The sequence below is a fragment of the Balaenoptera physalus genome (genome assembly GCF_965194825.1).
Source record: "Balaenoptera physalus genome assembly, chromosome: 4".
Lineage (NCBI taxonomy): Eukaryota > Metazoa > Chordata > Mammalia > Artiodactyla > Balaenopteridae > Balaenoptera > Balaenoptera physalus.
Genome location: NC_138891.1, coordinates 101,139,560 through 101,163,557, shown reverse-complemented (window position 1 = coordinate 101,163,557; position 23,998 = coordinate 101,139,560). Strand labels below are relative to the sequence as shown.

Genomic DNA, 23,998 nt, shown 5'->3' with positions numbered 1-23,998 from the left:
TTTTTAAAAGGACTGTTAAATAGGAAGGAAGTATTAAATAGGAAGGAAGTAGTATTAATGCAGGCTTAAGTTTAGTTGACTAAAATATACCTAGGAGCACCAAAGTTAATAAAAATAGCATTAGGAAATGAATGATAGAACTGTTAAAAAGTGATCTGTATTTTTAGAAAAAAATATGGTTAGCTTTTTATGTTGTGCCATTATTATTACCAGATTGTATTCAAACTGGTAATAAAAATGAAAAAGGTGTCTAATCCTAAAAACTGCTAATATAAACCTTTGGTCTCCATACCCTATCTTAACCTCAGAATAAAAACACTGACCTTACTCTCACATTAGAGACACCTTTAGAATTTTAATTTTGCATGTCACCAGTCTCAGACTCCTAAAGTATTTCTGACATTATATTCCAAGTAATGCTCTGTTGTTGACACTTGTCCATCTCTCAAATAAAAGCACTTTTTGAAAATTATCTTTAACATATAAGTCATGAATCTGTGAATGAGAAAAATAGTGGAAGGTAAAACTAAGATCTAATAGATCCACTTTATGCTTGTTAATGGCAACTGACCTGGGTTTGCCAGTATATATCCCCGTTTATGAGTTTTTGTGTCACATAGTAAGAAAACAAACAAACAAAAAACAGTATATACCTTCTAGGTTGGTGTCCTCTCTTTTACCTAACCAAAAATTGAAAACTGCCTGTCTGAGACCTGGGTGGTATTCTTTTGGTTCAGTTCTCAAAGTCTTTGATATGTTAAATAGAATCAGTTCCAAGGATGTGCAGTTTGGGAGCAAGCCCAGGAGTTTATAAACAAGTGTGTGGAATTGCTTTCCTGAGCTCCTGTCTCTCCATGTTCTTCCCAATACTTTCCGAATCTCTATGACTCCTCTTTAAGGTCCTTTGTCTAGAAAGCCACCTGGGGCTTTATTTGTTCCACTCTGCTGTGCACTTCTGCAACTGGATCTACATCCAGGACCAAGTGAGAGGAGGACAGAGAGAAAAAGAAATACAATGGGACTCTACCCTCTCAGAACCACAGCTTCAGTGAAGGAAGAGGAAGTTTTTTCCTTCTTGAGAGTTTTGGCTCCTGTGGGCTCCCATTACTGACCACCACCACCAGTCTACCGCATGATTACTTGAGGGTTGGGCATGAGAGAACAGGAAAAAAAAAAAAGAGAGAGAGAGAGAGAAAGAAAGAAACAAAGAGGGAAGGGATTTCCACATTCTCTCCTGAGCATTAGGAATTCCATTTCCCACTTCCGGAGCTAAAGTGAGCTGGCGCTCTGACTGTGACCTGGTGGCCATTTCCAGGTTTCCAGTCCATTCCGTCCAGGCTCCAGCCCAAGCACTGGGGAAAAGAGGGAAGAGGGAGGGAGGGAAGGATGGCAAATTCATTGCCAGCTCGGTAGTACTACAAATTTTGGTATTTTCCAGTATGCCTGCTTCTACTTACTTTTCAGAGTCCTCAAATAGGGGGTATTGTGCCCAGAGTTAACAGATAAACAGGTGAAAGAGGATGTGGTATTCCATACTTTCCGGAGCCCTTTCCTCTGATTCTTTAGGGTGAAAGTCATGTAACCTACAGTATATTTTTGTAGGTAGGTCTGATTTTTTTGTTTTAATTTGCTTATTCAAGAGAAAGTCTACTTTAAACATTTCTCTGGTGGAAGTAAGAAATTAGAATTCATAACAGGACACTTTTATATACATTACCTTCATGAGGACTTCATAGTAGCTCTCCTGCAAGGAAAATTAGGTTGAATATTTTGAAGCACAATCCACAGTTTATTATTAATAAACTTGTATTTGGCCTTGAGATTTTCCTTTGGTAAGTTATTAATAGGTTATTCTGAAAAAAGAATATATTTATGCTTATTTACCCTTAAGTTTTCGGGTTTTTTCCTTTTTATTTTTCAATTCTCCAATCTTCCCTGCCTTCTCTACTTACATGACAGCAAATTTTAATTTCTATAACTGTAGAACAGTATCTAGGAAAACAGTAATGATACTGCCTATCCCAGTTTCTTAAATTTCCTGAGTTCTAATGTTTTGAGAAATGATGCACATCACATATTTTACTGATAAGTCATTCAGGTTTATCTAAACTTACAGACTATTGAGCATCTATGAGGGAAAAGCAGTCAATTATATAAATATCAGTTCCTGTCAGACAAGACACAGTTTAGTATTTCATCAGCTGATGAGAACTGCACAGCATGATATACCAACTGGGATTTATCATGGTCTTTTGTCTTAAAGTTCCCTGATAATAAAGATAAACCTAAAAAAACATTGCTAGCAGTATATAGCCTAACAATTCAATTTTTAAAATAAAGTATGTGTAGAACAGATCACACATTTTTTGATTTTGTTTTAGCAGACATAAATCTGTGTGTGTGTGTGTAAAAATACTTTCCAACTGTATTCCAGTCAATCCCCAGAGACTTTAATTTTCTGAGGACAATGAAATGTCAAACATCGATAAGGGAAATTATATGGCAAGGTATGTACTTCATTAATATTTGTAGTATTTAAATAACTATACTCACGTATGTGCCTTTAATACGTGCTTTTCTATAAAAATTACTTTGTACTTTTTAATGTGTAACCCATCTTTTATCATTATTTTAGGCAACCACTTAAAGTTCCTCAAATCATAAATGTATTTTTTGAAATAGGAAAATGTGTTTTAACTTAGATTATTTATTATGTAATTTGATGAAAATATTTATATATTTTACATTTTATAGATCCCCACTACCAAATTACATTGTATTTATTTTTCTTTTTATTTAAATTTATTTATTTATTATTTTTGGCTGCGTTGTGTCTTCGTTCCTGCATGTGGGCTTCCTCTAGTTGTGGCGAGCGGGGGCTACTCTTTGTTGTGGTGCGCAGGCTTCTCGTTGCGGTGGCTTCTTTTGTTGTGGAGCACGGGCTCTAGGTGTGTGGGCTTCAGTAGTTGTGGCATGCGAGCTTCAGTAGTTGTGGCTTGCGGGCTCTAGAGCGCAGGCTCAGTAGTTGGGGTGCACGGGCTTAGTTGCTCTGCTGCATGTGGGATCTTCCCAGACCAGGGCTCAAACCCGTGTCCCCTGTATTGGCAGGTGGATTCTTAACCACTGCCCCACCAGGGAAGCCCTGTATTTATTTTTCTAGCATTCTTGCTACTTTTATCATAATTACATGACACCAGAAAATCAAAAAATAATTTCATATATATCATAAATAATTTGTAATTTTCTTATTCTCAATTAAATATACTCACTCCAATTATATGATTAGAAATTTAGTAAAGTGTAAGATTCGTTAAACATAGTTGATTGAACATATAGATTTAACTCCGTTTCCTCAGGAAACTTCACCAAAATGAGTAAGAGAATATAGAAGGTTTACACTAACAAGGGCAAAGTAAAGGAGAAGAAAATACATCACATGAGAAAGGTCAACATGTCAACAAAATTGCAGAAAATGAAAATCAAATGGAGAAGTGGTAGCTCAATTAGCAATGGAACTTGGTATGACTGCCTGTAGGAAGAGAAGCTACTTTCACTTTGTGCTGTTCTGTTGGGTAAATGCCAAGGAGTGGAATTGTCAGAAAATATGTGTATGTTCCTCTATAGTAGATATTGCCAAATAGTCCCCCAAAGTGGTAGCATCACTTTCAACTAAAATATAGAATCACTGTAGATCTTCTTTATCCATTCATCTGTTGATGAACACAGATTTTTTCCATATCGTGGCTATTGAGAATAGTGCTGTAATGGACATGGGAGTGCAGATAACTTTTTCATATCCTGTTTTTATTTCCTTTGGATGTATACCCAGAAACAGGATTGCTGGGTCACATGGTAGCTCTATTTTTAATTTTCCGAGGAACATCCATACAGTTTTCCATATTGGCTGCACCAATTTGCATTCCCACCAACAGTACACAAGGGTTCCCTTTTCTTTACATCCTTGACATCATGTATCTCTTGTCTTCTTGATAATTGCCATTCTAACACTTGTGAGGTGATATATCCTTGTGGTTTTCATTTACATTTCCTTGTTGACTAGTGATATTGAGCATCTTTTCATGTACCTGTTGGACATTTGTATGTCTTCTTTAAAGAAATGTCTGTTCAGTTCCTCTGCCTATTTTTTATTTAACTGTACGTTTTTGTTGTTGTTGCTGTTGTTGTTATTGAGTTGTCTGAGTTCTTTATATATTTTATATTTATCAGATATATCAGATACATGGTTTGCAAATATTTTGCCCCATTCTATAGGTTGCCTTTTCATTATTTTATTGTTTTTTTGCTGTGCTGAAGCTCTTTAGTTTCATGTAGTCCCACTGTTTATTTTTGCTTTCGTTGCTGGTGCTTTTGCTGTCATATTCTAAAAAAATCATTGCCAAGACCTATATCAAGGAGCTTTTCCACTATGTTTTCTTCTAGAAGTTTTACAGTTTCAGGTTTTATGTTTAAGTTTCTAATTCATTTTTAGTTAATTTTTGTGAGTGGTGTCTGGTCAAGTCCAAGTTCACTTTTCTGTATGTTGTTATCCATCATTTGTTGAAGAGACTATCCTTTTGCCATTGAGTATTTTTAGCTCCATTGACATATATATTTGATTGTTTATGTAGGAATTTATTTTGGAGCCCTCTATTCTGTTCTAGTGGCCTATGTGTGTATTTTTATGCTGGTACCATACTGTTTCAATTCGTATAACTTTGTAGTATAGCTTGAAATCAGGACGTGTGATGCCTCTAGCATTGTTATTCTTTCTCAGAATTGCTTTGGCTATTGGGGTCTTTTGTGATTCCATAAATTTTAGGATTGTTTTTTATATTTCTATGAAAAATGCCATTGGAATTTTGATAGGGATTGCACTGAATTTTTAGTTGCTTCTGCGTAGTGTGGACATTTTAACAATATTAATTCTTCCAATCCATGAACATGGGATATCTTTCCATTTTTTTGTATTCTCTTCAATTTCTTTATCAAAATATTGTAGTTTTCTTTGTACAGGTCTTTCACTTCCTTGATTAAATTTATGCCTAAGTATTTTACTGTTTTTTATGCTATTGTGAATGGGACTTTTATGCACAACATCATTAGAAAATTGATACAAAAATATATATAACAAAAATGACAAACATAAAATTAATATTGCTAATAAATAGCACTTATATTGGGTTGGCCAAAAAGTTCATTCAGGTTTTTCTGTAAGATATTATGGAAAAACCTGAATGAACTTTTTGGCCAACCCAGTAAATTAATAGAAGATAAGCAACCAATAGAAAAAGAACAAAGGATATAAAAGGCAATTCATAGAAAAGTATAAACAAATGACCAATAAAAATATGAAAAGAAATGTGGAGCATTAGTGGCAATTAGGAAACTTCAATTAAAGTAATAATATTTAACTCCACATATTGTCAAAAGGTAAAAGAGTGACTAACATTAATTATAGGGATTAGCAGGGTGAAAGGTTAGGGTGCTCACTTACATTATTGTGCGTTTTAGAAATGTTTAGGAATGTAACATGGAAATACATGTTAAAACAAATAATAAACATACCCTGGCCCAGAGCTCCTACTCTTTGGAACTGAAATATAAGTATCATCATGACGATGTTTACTGCAGCATAGTTTATAAAGTATTTCTTTCAAGTGGGAGATTGTTGACACATATACTACAGATACATCACAGTGAATTAACTACAACCATTGACCTGGAGAGATTTCCATGTTATAATTGATAATTTATGAAAACAATCTAAAGTTTATTGATATTATCTCAATATTGAAAAATCAATAACACTAAATCCTTCTGTTCATAAACATGTAAACATATATCTACACAGCAGTGTGCCGACATTTTAGGAAAATGATATTTGAAGAGGAAAGAAGGAAGAAAAGGTGGAAATAAGCCAGATTTCTAAATGACATTTTAAAGTAAATGTTCATACAAAAAGAACATACATGTTATGATCTTATATATATATATATATATATATATATATATATATATATATATATAGTCATGAATGTTTTGAATATAGAAATAAAGAGAAATTGAGAGGTACTAAAATGAAGTTTTAATCTGAAGGTCGATATCTGAATAGCTTCTTCTAAAAGAAAACATTAGAAACCACTGAATCAGATATTTTACTTTCCATCTGCAGTATTGATATATGTTGGGAAACATTCTTATTTTGGGTGGTTTGTTTTTTGGAAATGAAGTTCACATACCCTATAAACAGAGAAATAAGGAAGTGGTAGAGTAAGAAGGGATGTATAAGAAAGTAATTTAAAAGATCTCAAGACATAGGGACTGTTATCCCATTTTTAACAAATACAAACAAAACCTAAAAGTACTAACTAAAAGATATATAACATGCTCATTCCATTTACAGAGTTATAGTAATCTCATATTAGATGTTAGTGAATTAATCATTTATTTATTCACTCATTCAACTTTTCAGGCATTTATAAAAACTAAATATATACTCAAAATATGCTAAAGCATTGTAGATATAAGAATGGTAAGGCCCATGTCTGGCTTGTGGCAGTTACAAGAAGTTGAGGTGATAGCGTGATCAAGTAGTTGTAGTATAATATGATTCAGGCTAAAAACAGAGGTGCATTCTGTATACCATTAATGTGTGCTATATAAGAAGAATGTTACTGCCTACAACAGTGGTTTTCTAACATTTTAACAGTATCATCCTTAATTTTTAAATGAAATTGTAGGCTAAACCCTCATATTAAAATAGGGTAGTAATTTAAGAATCCAAATATATTTTATAAGTTCAACATTTTAAGGTTTTCAAGGGCAATTTTGAGTTAACAAGCATTTGAAATCAGGGATAGACTTGAGAGTTGCTGCAACAATATCCAATTTGTATTTGTAGTTTTGCAGTAGGCAAAAAAAAAAAAAAATTCACATGGATAGTAATTTCAATTGGAAAGATTTTGTTTCAATTGGAATATTAAAATAATCATTCTTGAGTTGTAGTTGAATCAGTTTGAAGATTTTTACTACCTGCTTCCATCCCTTACTTAGAGTAATGCAACAAGCCAAAAAAAATCTGTAAATTTGTAGTGAGATGAATTATGCCATGATCAGAACATGCACTGAGTAGACACGCATTATCTTCTGCAGGAATTTAATTAGCAGAGTACTCACATGCTGTCCAATTCAATAAAACAAATAAGTACCAAGCACCGACTTTATGACAAGCACTGTGCCAATCTGTCCTTGTGGCACTTACAGCCATTAAACAAATAACTGCCAAGGGATTGCTAACATGGAAAAGGCACAGGTGCTTAGAGAAACTAGTCTAGGGAGTCAGGTATAGCTTTCTAAAAGAAGTGAGACTTGAAAGATGACTAGGAGTCAGCAAGATGAGTGGGTCATGGGGTGGGGATAGAGAGAAGAGATTTTTCAATAGAGGAAAAGGCTCAAAGCAGAACAAAGAGCATAGTAAACTCAGAAATTAATGGAGTCCCTTAGCAATTCATTCATTCATTTACCAAATACTCATTGAGGGCCAAGTAATGCCTGATACTGTTTTAGGCCCTGGAGACACTTCAGTAAACAAAACAGACAAAAAAAAAAATCTCTGACCTCATAGAGCATACATTTTAAGGGGAAATGGCTTTAAAAATTAAACATATCGAGTGTCAGATGTTGTTAAGTTCTTTGAAGACAGGAATAAGAATGGAGAGTAATATGGATTACTCGGGTAGGATGTAGCAGGGGTTGCAATATAAAAAGGGGAATCGGGGAAGGCTTTATTAATACAGTAATGTTTGAATAAAGACCTGATGTAAGGGAGGGAGAAAACCATACAGACATCTGGATAAGAGCAAGTACTAAAGGCCCAATGGCAGGAGAATGCTTTGGATGCCCAAGATTCTGAAGGAGGCCAGTGTGGTTGGAGCGGACTACTTGATACAAAAAGGAGGTAGAAGATGCAAAACAGGGTCACAGGGAATGGATGGGGAGCAAAATCATGCAATGCTTGGTAGGCAATTAATAGGGCAGTTGGCTTTACTCTAGGAGAATGGAAAGCCATTGGAAGGCCCAGAGCCCAGAAATAATATGATCTGATGTATTTTCTAAGATCACCGCCTGCTGAGTTGAGAATAGACAGTAGAAGGGCAAAGCCTTAACAGAGGGAGTTTGAGAGGGGAGCAGCTTTATCTGATGTGGTTGGAACTGTAGGCAGGGTGAAGCCATGGGTGAACTGTAGGCAAGCCATGTATGAACTTGTAATCCAAGGTAAATATTTTAAACTTTAATATAAAGATGATGGGAAGTCATCAAAATTTTTTATAGAAGGGGATGTAATGAACAGATTTCTGTGTTCAAAACTGCACTCTCCAATACGGTAGCCACTAGCCAGCCACATGAGGTTATTGCATGCTTGAAATGTGGCTAGTTTTAACTGGAATGTGCTCTAAATATAAAATATGTGTCAGATTTCAAATACTTTTTTTCCTTCCTGAATATATAAGCAGAAGCCTTACTCATAGATTCACTATTGTTAAATTAAGATTCTTGTTTATTTTTACACAGAACATTTTGTGAAAATGTGTTGAGTTAAAATACATAGCTTGTTAAAATATTTTTTAACTTAATATTTGTCACTGGAAAATTACACTTCTTTTATTTTGTATAACAGTTTTAATTTAGAAAGTGGCCAGCAGTCATTTCTTTGAGACTAGAAACAATTAAGCCCCCCACCATTCAGGACCCCGGATACGTACCTTATCATAGGATCCTTTTTTGTAGGTCTTCCATTCCTATGAAAATGTTCAGTGAAAATGACAACATGGATTTAAGTGAATAGAAAATGGGGTTCAATGAAACATTTGATAGCATAACTTTAGTCATTTACATTTCATTTTCATTATGTTTTGTGAAAATTTAGTCATTAGCCTACAGTTTTCATGATTTTTGTCATATGTGCATAACAAATATACCTTATTTACTTGATATTTTGTCTACCCACTTTTCTTTTTTTTTTTAATTAATTAATTTATTTATTTATTATTTATGGCTGTGTTGGGTCTTCGTTTCTGTGCGAGGGCTTTCTCCAGTTGCGGCAAGTGGGGGCCACTCCTCATCGCGGTGCGCGGGCCTCTCACCATCGCGGCCTCTCTTGTTGCGGAGCACAGGCTCCAGACGCGCAGGCTCAGCAACTGTGGCTCACGGGCCTAGTCGCTCCGCAGCACGTGGGATCTTCCCAGACCAGGGCCCGAACCCACGTCCCCTGCATTGGCAGGCAGATTCTCAACCACTGCGCCACCAGGGAAGCCCCTGTCTACGCACTTTTAAACTTAAATTTTTAAATGAATTTATTTCATTATAATAAATAGAAAATTGTTTGCCACAGAAAAATAAAAAATGATCTTTATAAAAATGAAGCAGTGTTATCAAACTATAGCTATGTCCTGATAAAATCTCTGAGTCTAAGGCCAGCTCTCATTTTGTTCAAAAAATATTTAGCCAGTAAGGAAGATGTTAAAGATATACCCACACTGCCCTGGGACTTTCTCCTTAAATACTCAGAAGAGCTGAGGGAGAAATGGAATGGAAATCAATTTTAAAGAGTGTGATTCAATGTTATTTAATGCCATCTCCCAGAGCTACACAATTGTCTCCCTTAATGTGGGCATCCCCATACTTTCGTAAGCACTGTTATTTTGCATATCTGTGTTTCAAGTATGCCTTTTAAAAGTAGCAACCTCAGCTAAAATATGAAGTCCCCATTGTGTAACTTATTTTGAATTACTAATTTCATTCATTAATATTAGCATGTATTGACTCTTCTGTGTATGTGTGAACTGAACTCTGACATCCAAAGTGTGTATAAGTTAAAACATGTTGTACACGTACAAGTAAAATAACTCAAGCGATAATAAAAAATATTGTTTTTCCTATGTTCACAGCTTGCAGACCAGGATTCTATAAAGCATTTGCTGGCAACACAAAGTGTTCTAAATGTCCTCCACACAGTTTAACCTACATGGAAGCAACTTCTGTCTGTCAGTGTGAAAAGGGTTACTTTCGAGCTGAAAAAGACCCACCTTCCATGGCATGTACCAGTAAGTCTGTCCATTTTGCATTTGAAAATCCTGTTTCCAACACTTTTGGTCTTTTTATTCTAAATTAAAAAACAAAAAAAGAAGTGACTATACAAAATCCTATACCATCAAGGCTATTTGTCTTTGATAATAGTCAAGGAAAAAGTTTCTCTGTCTTTCTTAGCATAATTGCTTTCCAGCTGTTTGCAAAGAATGTATTTATTCCTCAAAAATCACATTGATCACTGACATGCATATACCAGCCTTGATCTGGAGGCCCTGCAAATTTTTCCTAGGCATAATCTGTCCTTAGGAAGTTAAAGCAGTTTAAGGCTTTTTGAGGCTCTATAAGCAAAACTTCTGTTTTTTGTTTCAACCCTTGAACTTTTGAAGGCACATCAGTTTAGGACCATCAAGTTTGCTGTGTGTGGGAGCTTCAGTATGGAACTTTGAAAGTCATTGTGCTATTGTTATATAGAAAAGTTCGAGTTTTCCTTGACATTTGTCTTTAAAGGAAGATATATTTGAGTTTGTCCACATTTCACCTCTCACTTTCTCTCTATTTTGGGGTTGGAACCAATAGAATATTAAATCTAAATGTGAAGGCCATTTTAATGCATGCACCATGAATTTTAAATTATTTGTATTCTCCTATTATTAAAGTATCATAAATTATCTGTACACTATAAAAATAAAAGTGAATATATTAATGCATTGCTAAGATATGCAAAAGTAAAGTGTCACCTCTTAGTTATAAAAGTCTTGTTAAATGCATAAATAAGATATAGTGAAAATTTGCCTTCTTGTTGATGATTTGGTGCCAAAATGTTGCTTATCTTATGTAATTCCATAGAGGCAGAAATGGATTGAAAATTATGTAATGCCACATATTCCTTAGAGACAGTGGAGATGTTCCATTTCTTTTAACTGATGAAGTTTATAGATTTGTGTACACTGCTACAGACTTATAAAATATAAAATATTTTTATAGAATACATTTAATAAAAATACAACCCATTCATTAGTAGATATAATTTTTGCTTTCTGACTGTAAGTGCTGAGTGACTACTTTCTTCAAAAAATTGTAGCCTGAGAAATTGCTACCTAGATTTGTTTTTTTCTAGTAACGTATTCTAAGTTTATAAGTAGGAAAAGGAAAATTCTAAATATAATTTCTCACCTAATTGTGGAAATAGTTTTGAACAGGAAAAGATTTCTGTTACTATTTATATGTAATCCTTTTTGCACAATTGCTGTATATTATTATATTATATTGTGGACAACATGCTCCAGCTTAGGTAGATGGTAGTGTTTCCAATGGCTACAGTTGTGCCAGGCAAGAATCCCTGAAAACCTACATCAAAAACTAAATGGACTTCCTAGGACAGTGATAGAGAAGAATCTGCTCTTTTTATTTTCTTAGAAGGCCATAAATAGACTATTGACAAAATGAAGGAATAAATTGTTCCCCATCAATATAACCCTTCAATGAGGTGGCAGAGTAGGTAGTTGGGGAGGTTTAGTTCTTTGGAGTGAGAAACTATTAAGGAAATAAATATGGGATGTAATAAGGTCTATGAACCTCAGTCATTGTTGAATCTGATATGTGTACTTATTAGCTTAACATTTTATGTTTCTCTCTTTAAAAAAACTTTTTTATGCTTGGTATTGTAAGTTATGTTTGCAATTATGCTAGCCTGCTTTAACTGTGCTAAGTGGAAGCAGAGAGGTTTAATTCTGGTCATTGCTGAGCAGAGCTTTAGACAGCGAACAGCATGCTGTATTGCCATAGGGATTAAAAGAGAGAACCCCAAAGAAAGGTGGAAACTTTTGTCAGATCTCCCCTTGTCCAGCCACAGGAAAATCCCCTCTCAAGGCTTCTCTCTGCTATTTCCTTGAGGACTTCTTTTCCTTGTTTTAGGAAAAGCTTAGCATGGTGTACTAGTAAGTTCACCATCTTTTAGAGTCAAATTATCTGAGTGTAAACCTTGGCTTTGGTACTTACTAGCTATGTAGCCTTGGGCAAATTATTTAACCCTTTACCCTCTGTTGCACCATTCTTAGTGTTAATAACGGTACCTACCTCATTCTGTTGTTATTTATAATGATTAAATAAGTTAGTATTTGAAAAGTGCTAAGAATAATACCTGGCACATAGCAGCTGCTATATAATTGTTTGGTACAGAAAGCTGTTCTCTCACAATTCATTTTAAAATAATATTTGATAAGTTAGTATTCAAGCTGTTAAATACTTTATGTTGATAGTATTATGCTGGGCTCACAGCTTCCATCATCTACATTCCTACAAATTGAAAGAAATAACGTACTGAATTTGTAAGACCTTTTCACAAAATATATTAAGTCCTCTACCTCTATGCATATCTAAGTAAAGTTTTTTGAATTATACTCTGACTAGGTGAGAGACCCTAGCAATTATTATAATATATGCAGAAAAAGCAAGGACCATAAACTCCAAAGCATCATACTTCCTAAAAATTGAAAGATTAGATTGTTAGGGAAGAAAAACCAGGAAAATGGCAAGCCAAGAGGTCATTGAACAATTAGAGTTAAGAGGACCAAGGTAACTTCACCAAGATACAGAACTTTTGAGGCCAAGGATCAAATAAGCAGTCAACCTTTCCGTTTTTCATTAACCATAAACAATAGCCAAATTCTAATAGATTTTTAATAGATGGAAGCTCCCTTAACTTCTAGATCATGTGTCTCTGAATTAGCCATTCTTTATCACCTTTATTCCAATAATATATTATCTAAAGGTCAGAATTTGTGTCAGGTAGACAGTGATCACTTTCTGCTGTTTTTGACTTAGCATTTGAAGCTATGCTTTCAGAGAATCTTCCAGGCATTTAAAAGGAAGCTTTTTTTTTTTAACTTGGTATCAGGGTCAGGGAGATTTTGAATGTTTGGGTTTAAAAGAAAATGGAGGACCAAAATATTGAAAATGACTAAGACATTTGGCTAGTAAATGGCCTAGTAGGGAAAGAGCTCCTAGATAGGTATTGTATGTAATCATATGAGTGATTTGATTCTAAGGACCTCAAGAGATCTTTCCCTGCTCCTTAGCACTGTCATCAAAACAACAGCAACCCTTAAGTTTCTGGTACAACAAAGCTGTGACTTCACCATTAAGAGTTTTATAATTTCTTTGCATTTTCACTGTAGAGATAGGTATTTTTTTAAATTTCATAATCTTGAGACATATAATATATATGATATAATCACATAAATATTTTCATTAAGATTTTATTTTTAGAGCAGTTTTAGGTTAAGAACAAAATTAAGAGAAAGTATAGAAATTTCCCATATACCTCCCTCCTCCCAACCCAGACATGCATAACCTTCCCCTTATCAACATCCTCCACCAGAATTGTACATTTGTTATATTTGATGAACCTGTATTAACACATCATAGTCACCCAAAGTACATAGTTTACACTAGGGTTCACTATTGGTGTTGTACATTGTTTGGGTTTGGACAAATGTATAATGACATGTTTCAATCATAATAGTATCATACACAGGATTTTCAGTGCCCTAAAATCCTCTGGGCCTATATTCATCCTTTCCTCCTACCAACCCATGGCAACCACTTATTTTTGTGCTGTATCCATATATATATGTATATGTTATATAATTTGAATCATATAGTAGAAGATTTCAGATTGGCTTCTTTCACTTAGTAATATGCAGTTAGGATTCTTCCATGTCTTTTCAAGGCTGGATAGCTCATCTATTTTTAGTGCTGAATAGTATTTCATTGTCTGGATATACCACAATTTTTCTATCCATTTACCTACTAAAGGACAGCTTGATTATTTTCCAGTTTCAGCAATTATGAATAAACTGCTATAAACATGCATGTGCAGGTTTTTGGATGGACATAAGTTTTCAACTCTTTTGAGTAAATACCTAGGAGTGTGATTGCTGAATCATATGGTAAGAATATGTTTAATTCTGTAAGAAACCACCAAACTGTACTATTCTGCATTCCTACAGTGAATGAGAGTTCCTGTTGCTCCACATCCTCATCAGCATTTAATGTTATCAGTGTTCTGGATTTTGGTTATTTCTAATAGGTGTGTAGTGGTACATCATTGTTGTTTCAATTTGCATTTTCTTGATGGCGTGATGGGGGCCTCTTTTCATATGCTTATTTGCCATCAGTATATCTTCTTTGTTGAGGTGTACACATAAAGATTTTTAGGTGTTTCAAATGGCTACAGTTTAAAAAAAAAGATGTCTTATAATCAAAGCTAATCCCTCAAATATTGGCTGTGGAGGGGTGATCAAATCCTTCCATCTGTTTGGCTGGGCTATTATTGTTAACTTCCTCTTTTGATTTTTTGTTTCCACTAAGTCCTTCCTCACCACCTATAAGTGTACTCAAACTTCTATCATTAAATAATGTTTCCAGTCCAGTAGTTTTTCTCCCAAAACAAGTACCTTGAAAAAGCAGTCTTCATCGGCTATGGCTACTTCTTCACACATTTTTAATTTCCTTTTTACTCTACTACATTCAGATTTTTGCTCTTCACTCTCCTGCAATCATGTTTTTCTTTGTGTAAACTGTGTAAGAAAATAAACTGTGTAAGAAAAATTCACCAATGATCTTATTTGCCATATTGTGTTAGAAACATTTTTGTCTTGTTATTCATGACATTCAACTCTGTTGATCTCTTCTTTTTTCTTGAAACTATTTGTTCTCTTTTATTCTAAGACTTTGCAATCTCCCCTTTACCCATTTAATTTTCTGAACATCGTGTTTGTTACCATGGATAGTTTCTCTTCTTTTGCTCACCTGTTAAATACTAATTTTTCTCATGCTCCTTTCTTAGCTTTCTTATCTCATCACATGTTCTTAATCTCATGGCTTCAACTAGCACCTGTAAATAGATGATGCCTATATTTTTATCCATATCCCAATCTTCTCTCTTAAGGTCCAAAGTCACCTAGCCAACTCATTACGGGATCTGACAACCTGTGTGTCCCATAGAAACCTGCCCACATCTCAAATCTTGTATCATACCATACTCTCCTTGGTTATTAAACTCATGAATTTCCATGATGCTGTACTTGTTCTCATCCTTAATGCCAGCAGTTTCCTCTACTCGAAGTGCTCTCCCTTTAGGTCCTCTTATGGTTGTTTTCTTTTTGGCAGTCAGGCTCAAATGTCAATTCTTAGGACAGGCATTTCCTGATCACCTGTTCAAAAATAGAATCCCTCCCAGTTACTCTTTTTTATATCATATATTTTATTTTTTATGCATTATGTCACTCTTTGAAAATATCTGATTTATTTTTACACTCACTTCCTTGTTTATTGTCATTCTAGCCATAGTAGATTATAAGGGGATCATGAATGTTCTTTCTTTACTGTGTCTCCAGCACTAATAATAGTACCTGGCACAAAATAAATAATAATACTAGGCACAAGATAAATAATAGTACCTGGCACAAAATAAGTACTAGGCACAAAATAAATATTCAAAGAATGAATAAACTAATAATTTTAGCTCACCTACAAAAGTCAATTTTATTACTTCCTACCTCAGCCTGCTCATCCATCCCAGCTTGTTTCCTTATCCTGGTGAATCCTCATCTACCCGTGCATCCAAGCAAGAAAGCTTAGAATCATAACCCCTGTCCCTACCCTTGACGTGTCCAAGTAGTCACAAGGCTTGTCAGTTTTACTTCTTAGTATTTCTTCTGTCCATTCCTTCATATCAACTCCTGGTCCTTTCCTTTTTGTTAAGGCCCTCAACTGTTTCTTGGGCTAATTTATAATATTTTGGCAAGTCTACTTCCTTTAGTCTTCCATCCCTCCAAACATTCCAAACTATTAGAAAATATTATTTTTAAACAAAAACAAAACCTTGATCATATAACCACTTCTTCTGCATCACATCTTTCAAAGCCCAACACCTATCTGACAAAATTGTAAGAATCAATCCAAGAACATCCAAAGTCCAGCCCTGGCCTCTTTCTCCATCTCTAATTTTAACTATATTAGGATCTCTCAAACAGTCCTAATATCCAGTTATACCAGCAACATACTTGTAAGTTTGGATCTTCTTGATTTTTAAAACATTGTTTTAAAAATCAAAAATGGATGTTTTTAAAACATTCATTGTGCTTCTCTTACATGAACTGCAAAGTATATTAAAGAAATTAAGAATAAGAAATTTAAAATGAAATGCTGAAGTGTTTTCTCTATTATCTTAATCTACTTCATAAACTCTTAACTTTATTTCTCAGGTGACTCATTAATGTATGTTCTGTGTTTTAAAGGATGAGCCGTGGGGGACACGCCACAATATCAGGTCTTGGTCAATTAGGGCTGCCTCTGAGAACAGTTCAGAGCACAGGAGACCCTGCTGCCTGCCAAGAACTCTGTTATCAAAATAACTGTCTAAGGCTTTTCTAGACCAGAAGGAAAAATGCTCACTAAGGTTGGAGAAACAAAGGACTATAGGAGTTACTAAGAAAGTACTTGTCAAGCAAGAAAGGCAGAGAGCATGAAAGGACTGGGAGAAATGAAGTGAGGGTCTAATATACAGATGCATAAAAAGTTAGACAAATGTAACTCCACAGTCATCGCATTTTCACTTTGATGTTTCTCATGTGTTTAAATCAATAGGAGGATTTTTTTTTAGTTACTGAACAGGTGCTGGAAGATTAACACATTCAACAAACATTTGTGCTGCCTACTTAGAAAAGTTCAAAACATAAAATGCAAATCATATATATGGGTACTTCTATTGCACATCATTAAGGATTTCACTTTTCTTGGTCATCTAAATATGTAGTCAAGTACCTTGAGTAAAATGGTTTCTTCCAATTTCATTCTTAATACATAGGCAAATACCATGTCTTTTTATCTTTATATTTGGTATACAGTGACAGTGGTTAGAATGAAAGTGTAAAAGTTGAATTTATTTTTGCTCTAAGGTTAACATTGTAAAACATGGCTTCTTTATTTCTGGAATGATTGGCCACTTGAGAAAGTCATTATTCTCTCACTCTTACTTTGAATAGAACAAATATTGTGTTGAGATGCATCGGGAAAGGTGTTCTTCCCCGTTTCATCTGCCCTACTCAGGTCCTCCACTCTGGGTGGGTATAGGATGCTCCCATACAGATACCCCTGCTCTGCTTGCTATCTTTTCTTTTTTGCCCCATCACTTTTGTTTCGCTTTTGCTTTCTCTTTCTCTTTCTCTTCCTCTCTCTCTCCCCTAAGCTTCTTTTGCATGGAAAAAAACATTCTGGTTCCTTGCTTTTCTGTCTCACAACTGAAAAAACAAAAGCGCAGCTGATTGCTTAGGTGACTGATTGTAAACACAAGGTAGCAGCCACAATTTTGCAGAAGCCAGAATGGGAGATATGGCATAAATGGATTTATTACCTTTAACACGCTGTGTTATATTCTAGACTTGTTCTCATTATAGAAAATAACTAAATATTTACTTTATGTATGGCAGTGGTATATTTTTAAAATTAAAATGATCCTTATATTATAGGATAGATACCTGTATGTAATGAATCCCAGTTTCCCTGATACAGATCACTGATGTAAGATGCCACTTGAGCTTCATGGAGTTGCCTAAACATAAATACTTTAATTTTTATTTCAGGCAAGGTTCTTTTACCAAATTACCTGGGAGAGGTTCCTCCATAGGAAGCGATATTAAGTGGTTATTCTGCTGATGCTGAAAAATTGAATTACCACTTGCTACCAGGGCGAATCTGTTCTGGGCATCTACAGTTGGAACTCAGAGAGAATTGTCCCATTTAATATCATCTACTTGTACACAACAGACCGCTTACCATGACTAATCCATAATTGGAAAGAGAACATTCATAATTATCCCTACAGTGCTATGCCTTTTGAGAAAGATTTATTAATTGGCTTTAATCTATTCATTTATTGTTTTGCTTTTCCCTCCCAAAATATGACAATGCTTAGTCTCATCATATTTCTCTTATTTCTAATGAGTATTTAATTAAAAATAACTGACTCAGACACAGAAAGGACTGTATGTAGGTGTACAAGGTTTTTTTTCTTCGTGATATTTAGCGAAACTGGATGAATTTTGACTCAAAACACCCAAGCTCAGGATGCTCATGATTTCATTTGTGTTTTAGTGTGCTTTTATTATGAATGTGGTTTTGCCGTTTAACTCTTGACCTACACAATTATAGCATATTTCTGTAGTTTTTAGAATTAGTTATTCTATGGGTTTATATTGAAGATTTTTTCTACATCGATGAAAATAGTTGATAACTGTTTTTATGAATTTTTCCAAGGTAAAATTATGTCCACGCTCTATGGCATAGAAATTTGGAGTCACAAATGCTTAGTTTTCAAGTTTTGAGTGTCTATGCAACTGTATTTTGAGAAGCTTTTATTCCTTCCCAATGAGAATATGGGTGGCTGTCCACTTTGCTATGGGTTTTTATTAGTTAATACCAGTTTTCATAATATAAACATCCCCTTCCACTTCTTACATGAATTTCAAGTCACATGGTTCTATCTTGAATCAATAACACTGGATTCTTGCAAAGATTATAACCTTGAACTCTCTGCTCTCCAATATTTTTCAAAATTTGCACTATGTGAAAAATAATTCTTGTAGGGTTGCACAAAACTATGCATTCTATTCATCTTAGTTAAAGCACATGCTTGGATCAAGCTAGACGAGAATAGACCTGTATACAAGAGTACATATATTTCAGTGCAATATGTACATTTGGTAAGCAACAGTCACCTTTTCTATAAAACGGGGATATAATTAACTACCTTACAGGTTTATTGTGATAATTTAATGAAATAAATCATGTGAAATATTAAGTACACTCAGAACAAAAAAGTGCTAAAAAATTTTGGTTATATATATATATATATATTTTTTAAACATCTTTATTGAAGTATAATTGCCTTACAATGGTGTGTTAGCTTCTGCTTTATAACAAAGTGAATCAGTTATACATATACAATATGTTCCCATTTCTCTTCCCTCTTGCATCTCCCTCCCTCCCACCCTCCCCATCCCACCCCTCTAGGTGGTCACAAAGCACCGAGCTGATCTCCCTGTGCTATGCGGCTGCTTCCCACTAGCTATCTATTTTACATTTGGTAGTGTATATATGTCCATGACACTCTCTTACCCTGTCACATCTCACCCCACCCCCTCCCCATATCCTCAAGTCCATTCTCTAGTAGGTCTGTGTCTTTATTCCCGTCTTGCCACTAGGTTCTTCATGGCCTTTTTTTTTTTTCCTTAGATTCCGTATATATGTGTTAGCATACTGTATTTGTTTTTCTCTTTCTGACTTACTTCACTCTGTATGACAGACTCTAACTCCATCCACCTCATTACAAATACCTCCATTTCATTTCATTTTATGGCTGAGTAATATTCCATTGTATATATGTGCCACATCTTCTTTATCCATTCATCTGTCGATGGACATTTAGGTTGCTTCCATGTCCTGGCTATTGTAAATAGAGCTGCAATGAACATTTTGGTACATGACTCTTTTTGACCTATGGTTTTCTCAGGGTATATGCCCAGTAGTGGGATTGCTGGGTCGTATGGTAGTTCTATTTGTACTTTTTTAAGGAACCTCCATACTGTTCTCCATAGTGGCTGTATCAATTTACATTCCCACCAACAGTGCAAGAGTGTTCCCTTTCCTCCACACCCTCTCCAGCATTTATTGTTTCTAGATTTTTTGATGATGGCCATTCTGACCGGTGTGAGATGATATCTCATTGTAGTTTTGATTTGCATTTCTCTAATGATTAATGATGTTGAGCATTCCTTCATGTGTCTGTTGGCCATCTGTATATCTTCTTTGGAGAAATGTCTATTTAGGTCTTCGGCCCATTTTTGGATTGGGTTGTTCGTTTTTTTGTTATTGAGCTGCATGAGCTGCTTGTAAATCTTGGAGATTAATCCTTTGTCAGTTGCTTCATTTGCAAATATTTTCTCCCATTCTGAGGGTTGTCTTTTGGTCTTGTTTATGGTTTCCTTTGCTGTGCAAAAGCTTTTAAGTTTCATTAGGTCCCATTTGTTTATTTGTGTTCTTATTTCCATTTCTCTGGGAGCTGGGTCAAAAAGAATCTTGCTGTGATGTATGTCATAGAGTGTTCTGCCTATGTTTTCCTCTAAGAGTTTGATAGTGTCTGCCCTTACACTTAGGTCTTTAATCCATTTTGAATTTATTTTTGTGCATGGTGTCAGGGAGTGTTCTAATTTCATACTTTTACCTGTATCTGTCCAATTTTCCCAGCACCACTTATTGAAGAGGCTGTCTTTTCTCCACTGTATATGTTTGCCTCCTTTATCAAAGATAAGGTGACCATATGTGTGTGGGTTTATCTCTGGGCTTTCTATCCTGTTCCATTGATCTATATTTCTGTTTTTGTGCCAGTACCAAACTGTCTTGATTAGTGAAGCTTTGTAATATAGTCTGAAGTCAGGGAGCCTGATTCCCCCAGCTCCATTTTTCGTTCTCAAGATTGCTTTGGCTATTCGAGGTCTTTTGTGTTTCCATACAAATTGTGAAATTTTTTGTTCGAGTTCTGTGAAAAATGCCAGTGGTAGTTTGATAGGGATTGCATTGAATCTGTAGATTGCTTTGGGTAGTAGAGTCATTTTCACAATGTTGATTCTTCCAATCCAGGAACATGGTATGTCTCTCCATCTATTTGTATCATCTTTAATTTCTTTCATCAGTGTCTTATAATTTTCTGCATACAGGTCTTTTGTCTCCTTAGGTAGGTTTATTCCTAGATATTTTATTCTTTTTGTTGCAATGGTAAACGGGAGTGTTTTCTTAATTTCATTTTCAGATTTTTCCTCATTAGTGTATAGAAATGCATTTTTCTGTGCGTTAATTTTGTATCCTGCTACTTTACCAAATTCATTGATTAGCTCTAGGAGTTTTCTGGTAGCATCTTTAGGATTCTCTATGTATAGTATAATGTCATCTGCAAATAGTGACAGGTTTACTTCTTCTTTTCCGATTTGGATTCCTTTTATTTCTTTGTCTTCTCTGATTGCTGTGGCTAACACTTCCAAAACTATGTTGAATAATAGTGGTGAGAGTGGGCAACCTTGTCTTGTTCCTGATCTTAGTGGAAATGGTTTCAGTTTTTCACCATTGAGGACAATGTTGGCTGTGGGTTTGTCATATATGGCCTTTATTATGTTGAGGAAAGTTCCCTCTATGCCTACTTTCTGCAGGGCTTTTATCATAAATGGGTGTTGAATTTTGTCGAAAGCTTTCTCTGCATCTATTGAGATGATCATATGGTTTTTCTCCTTCAATTTGTTAATATGGTGTATCACATTGATTGATTTGCGTATGTTGAAGAATCCTTGCATTCCTGGGATAAACCCCACTTGATCATGGTGTATGATCCTTTTAATGTGCTGTTGGATTCTGTTTGCTAGTATTTTGTTGAGGATTTTTGCATCTATGTTCATCAGTGATATTGGCCTGTAGTTTTCTTTCTTTGTGACATCTTTGTCTGGTTTTGGTATCAGGGTGATGATGGCCTCGTAGAATGAGTTGGGGAGTGTTCCTCCCTCTGCTATATTTTGGAAGAGTTTGAGAAGGATAGGTGTTAGCTCTTCTCTAAATGTTTGATAGAATTCGCCTGTGAAGCCATCTGGTCCTGGGCTTTTGTTTGTTAGAAGGTTTTTAATCACAGTTTCAATTTCAGTGCTTGTGATTGGTCTGTTCATATTTTCTATTTCTTCCTGGTTCAGTCTCGGCAGTTTGTGCATTTCTAAGAATCTGTCCATTTCTTCCAGGTTGTCCATTTTATTGGCATAGAGTTGCTTGTAGTAATCTCTCATGATCTTTTGTATTTCTGCAGTGTCAGTGGTTACTTCTCCTTTTTCATTTCTAATTCTATTGATTTGAGTCTTCTCCCTTTTTCTCTTGATGAGTCTGGCTAATGGTTTATCAATTTTGTTTATCTTCTCAAAGAACCAGCTTTTAGTTTCATTGATTTTTGCTATTGTTTCCTTCATTTCTTTTTCATTTATTTCTGACCTAATCTTTATGATTTCTTTCCTTCTGCTGACTTTGGGGTTTTTTTGTTCTTCTTTCTCTAATTGCTTTAGGTGCAAGGTTAGGTTGTTTATTCGAGATGTTTCCTGTTTCTTGAGGTAGGCTTGTATTGCTATAAACTTCCCTCTTAGCACTGCTTTTGCTGCGTCCCATAGGTTTTGGGTCGTCGTATCTCCATTGTCATTTGTTTCTAGGTATTTTTTGATTTCCCCTTTGATTTCTTCAGTGATCACTTCGTTATTAAGTAGTGTATTGTGTAGCCTCCATGTGTTTGTATTTTTTACAGATCTTTTCCTGTAATTGATATCTAGTCTCATAGCGTTGTGGTCGGAAAAGATACTTGATACAATTTCAATTTTCTTAAATTTACCAAGGCTTGATTTGTGACCCAAGATATGATCTGTCCTGGAGAATGTTCCATGAGCACTTGAGAAAAATGTGTATTCTGTTGTTTTTGGGTGGAATGTCCTATAAATATCAATTAAGTCCATCTTGTTTAATGTATCATTTAAAGCTTGTGTTTCCTTGTTTATTTTCATTTTGGATGATCTGTCCATTGGTGAAAGTGGGGTGTTAAAGTCCCCTACTATGATTGTGTTGCTGTCGATTTCCCCTTTTATGGCTGTTAGTATTTGCCTTATGTATTGAGGTGCTCCTATGTTGGGTGCATAAATATTTACAATTGTTATACCTTCCTCTTGGATCGATCCCTTGATCATTATATAGTGTCCTTCTTTGTCTCTTGTAATAGTCTTTATTTTAAAGTCTATTTTGTCTGATATGAGAAGTGCTACTCCAGCTTTCTTTTGATTTCCATTTGCATGGAATATCTTTTTCCATCCCCTCACTTTCAGTCTGTATGTGTCTCTAGGTCTGAAGTGGGTCTCTTGTAGACAGCATATATATGGGTCTTGTTTTTGTATCCATTCAACCAGCGTGTGTCTTTTGGTGGGAGCATTTAATCCATTTACATTCAAGGTAATTATCGATATGTATGTTCCTATTCCCATCTTCTTAAATGTTTTGGGTTTGTTATTGTAGGTGTTTTCCTTCTCTTGTGTTTCTTGCCTAGAGAAGTTCCTTTAGCATTTGTTGTAAAGCTGGTTTGGTGGTGCTGAACTCTCTCAGCTTTTGCTTGTCTGTAAAGGTTTTAATTTCTCCATCCCATCTGAATGAGATCCTTGCTGGGTAGAGTAATCTTGGTTGTAGGTTTTTCTCCTTCATCACTTTAAGTATATCCTGCCACTCCCTTCTGGCTTGCAGAGTTTCTGCTGAAAGATCAGCTGTTAACCTTATGGGGATTCCCTTGTGTGTTATTTGTTGTTTTTCCCTTGCTGCTTTTAATATGTTTTCCTTATATTTAACTTCTGACAGTTTGATTAATATGTGTCTTGGCGTGTTTCTCCTTGGGTTTATCCTGTATGGGCCTCTCTGTGCTTCCAGGACTTGATTAACTATTTCCTTTCCCATATTAGGGAAGTTTTCAACTATAATCTCTTCAAATATTTTCTCAGTCCCTTTCTTTTTCTCTTCTTCTTCTGGGACCCCTATAATTCGAATGTTGGTGCGTTTAATGTTGTCCCAGAGGTCTCTGAGTCTGTCCTCAGTTCTTTTCATTCTTTTTTCTTTATCCTGCTTTGTAGTAGTTATTTCCACCATTTTATCTTCCAGGTCACTTATCCTTTCTTCTGCCTCAGTTATTCTGCTATTGATCCCATGTAGAGTATTTTTAATTTCATTTATTGTGTTTTTCATCGTTGCTTGGTTCCTCTTTAGTTCTTCTACGTCCTTGTTAAATGTTTCTTGCATT

At 35.1% G+C, this 23,998-nt stretch overlaps 1 protein-coding gene and 1 long non-coding RNA gene across 2 annotated transcripts in view; one reads left to right on the top strand and one right to left on the bottom strand.

The window, feature by feature from the left end:
- The window catches only part of LOC309660153, a 639,313-nt gene that overhangs the window by 14,272 nt on the left and 601,043 nt on the right, over nt 1–23,998 (bottom strand). The window lies entirely within an intron of this gene.
- EPHA6 (EPH receptor A6) overlaps nt 1–23,998 on the top strand; it is an 870,129-nt gene that overhangs the window by 348,862 nt on the left and 497,269 nt on the right. Inside the window, exon 4 of the mRNA XM_082460667.1 lies at nt 9,948–10,103. Coding sequence (XP_082316793.1) covers nt 9,948–10,103 — 156 coding nt within the window. The remainder of the gene's footprint in view (nt 1–9,947; nt 10,104–23,998) is intronic.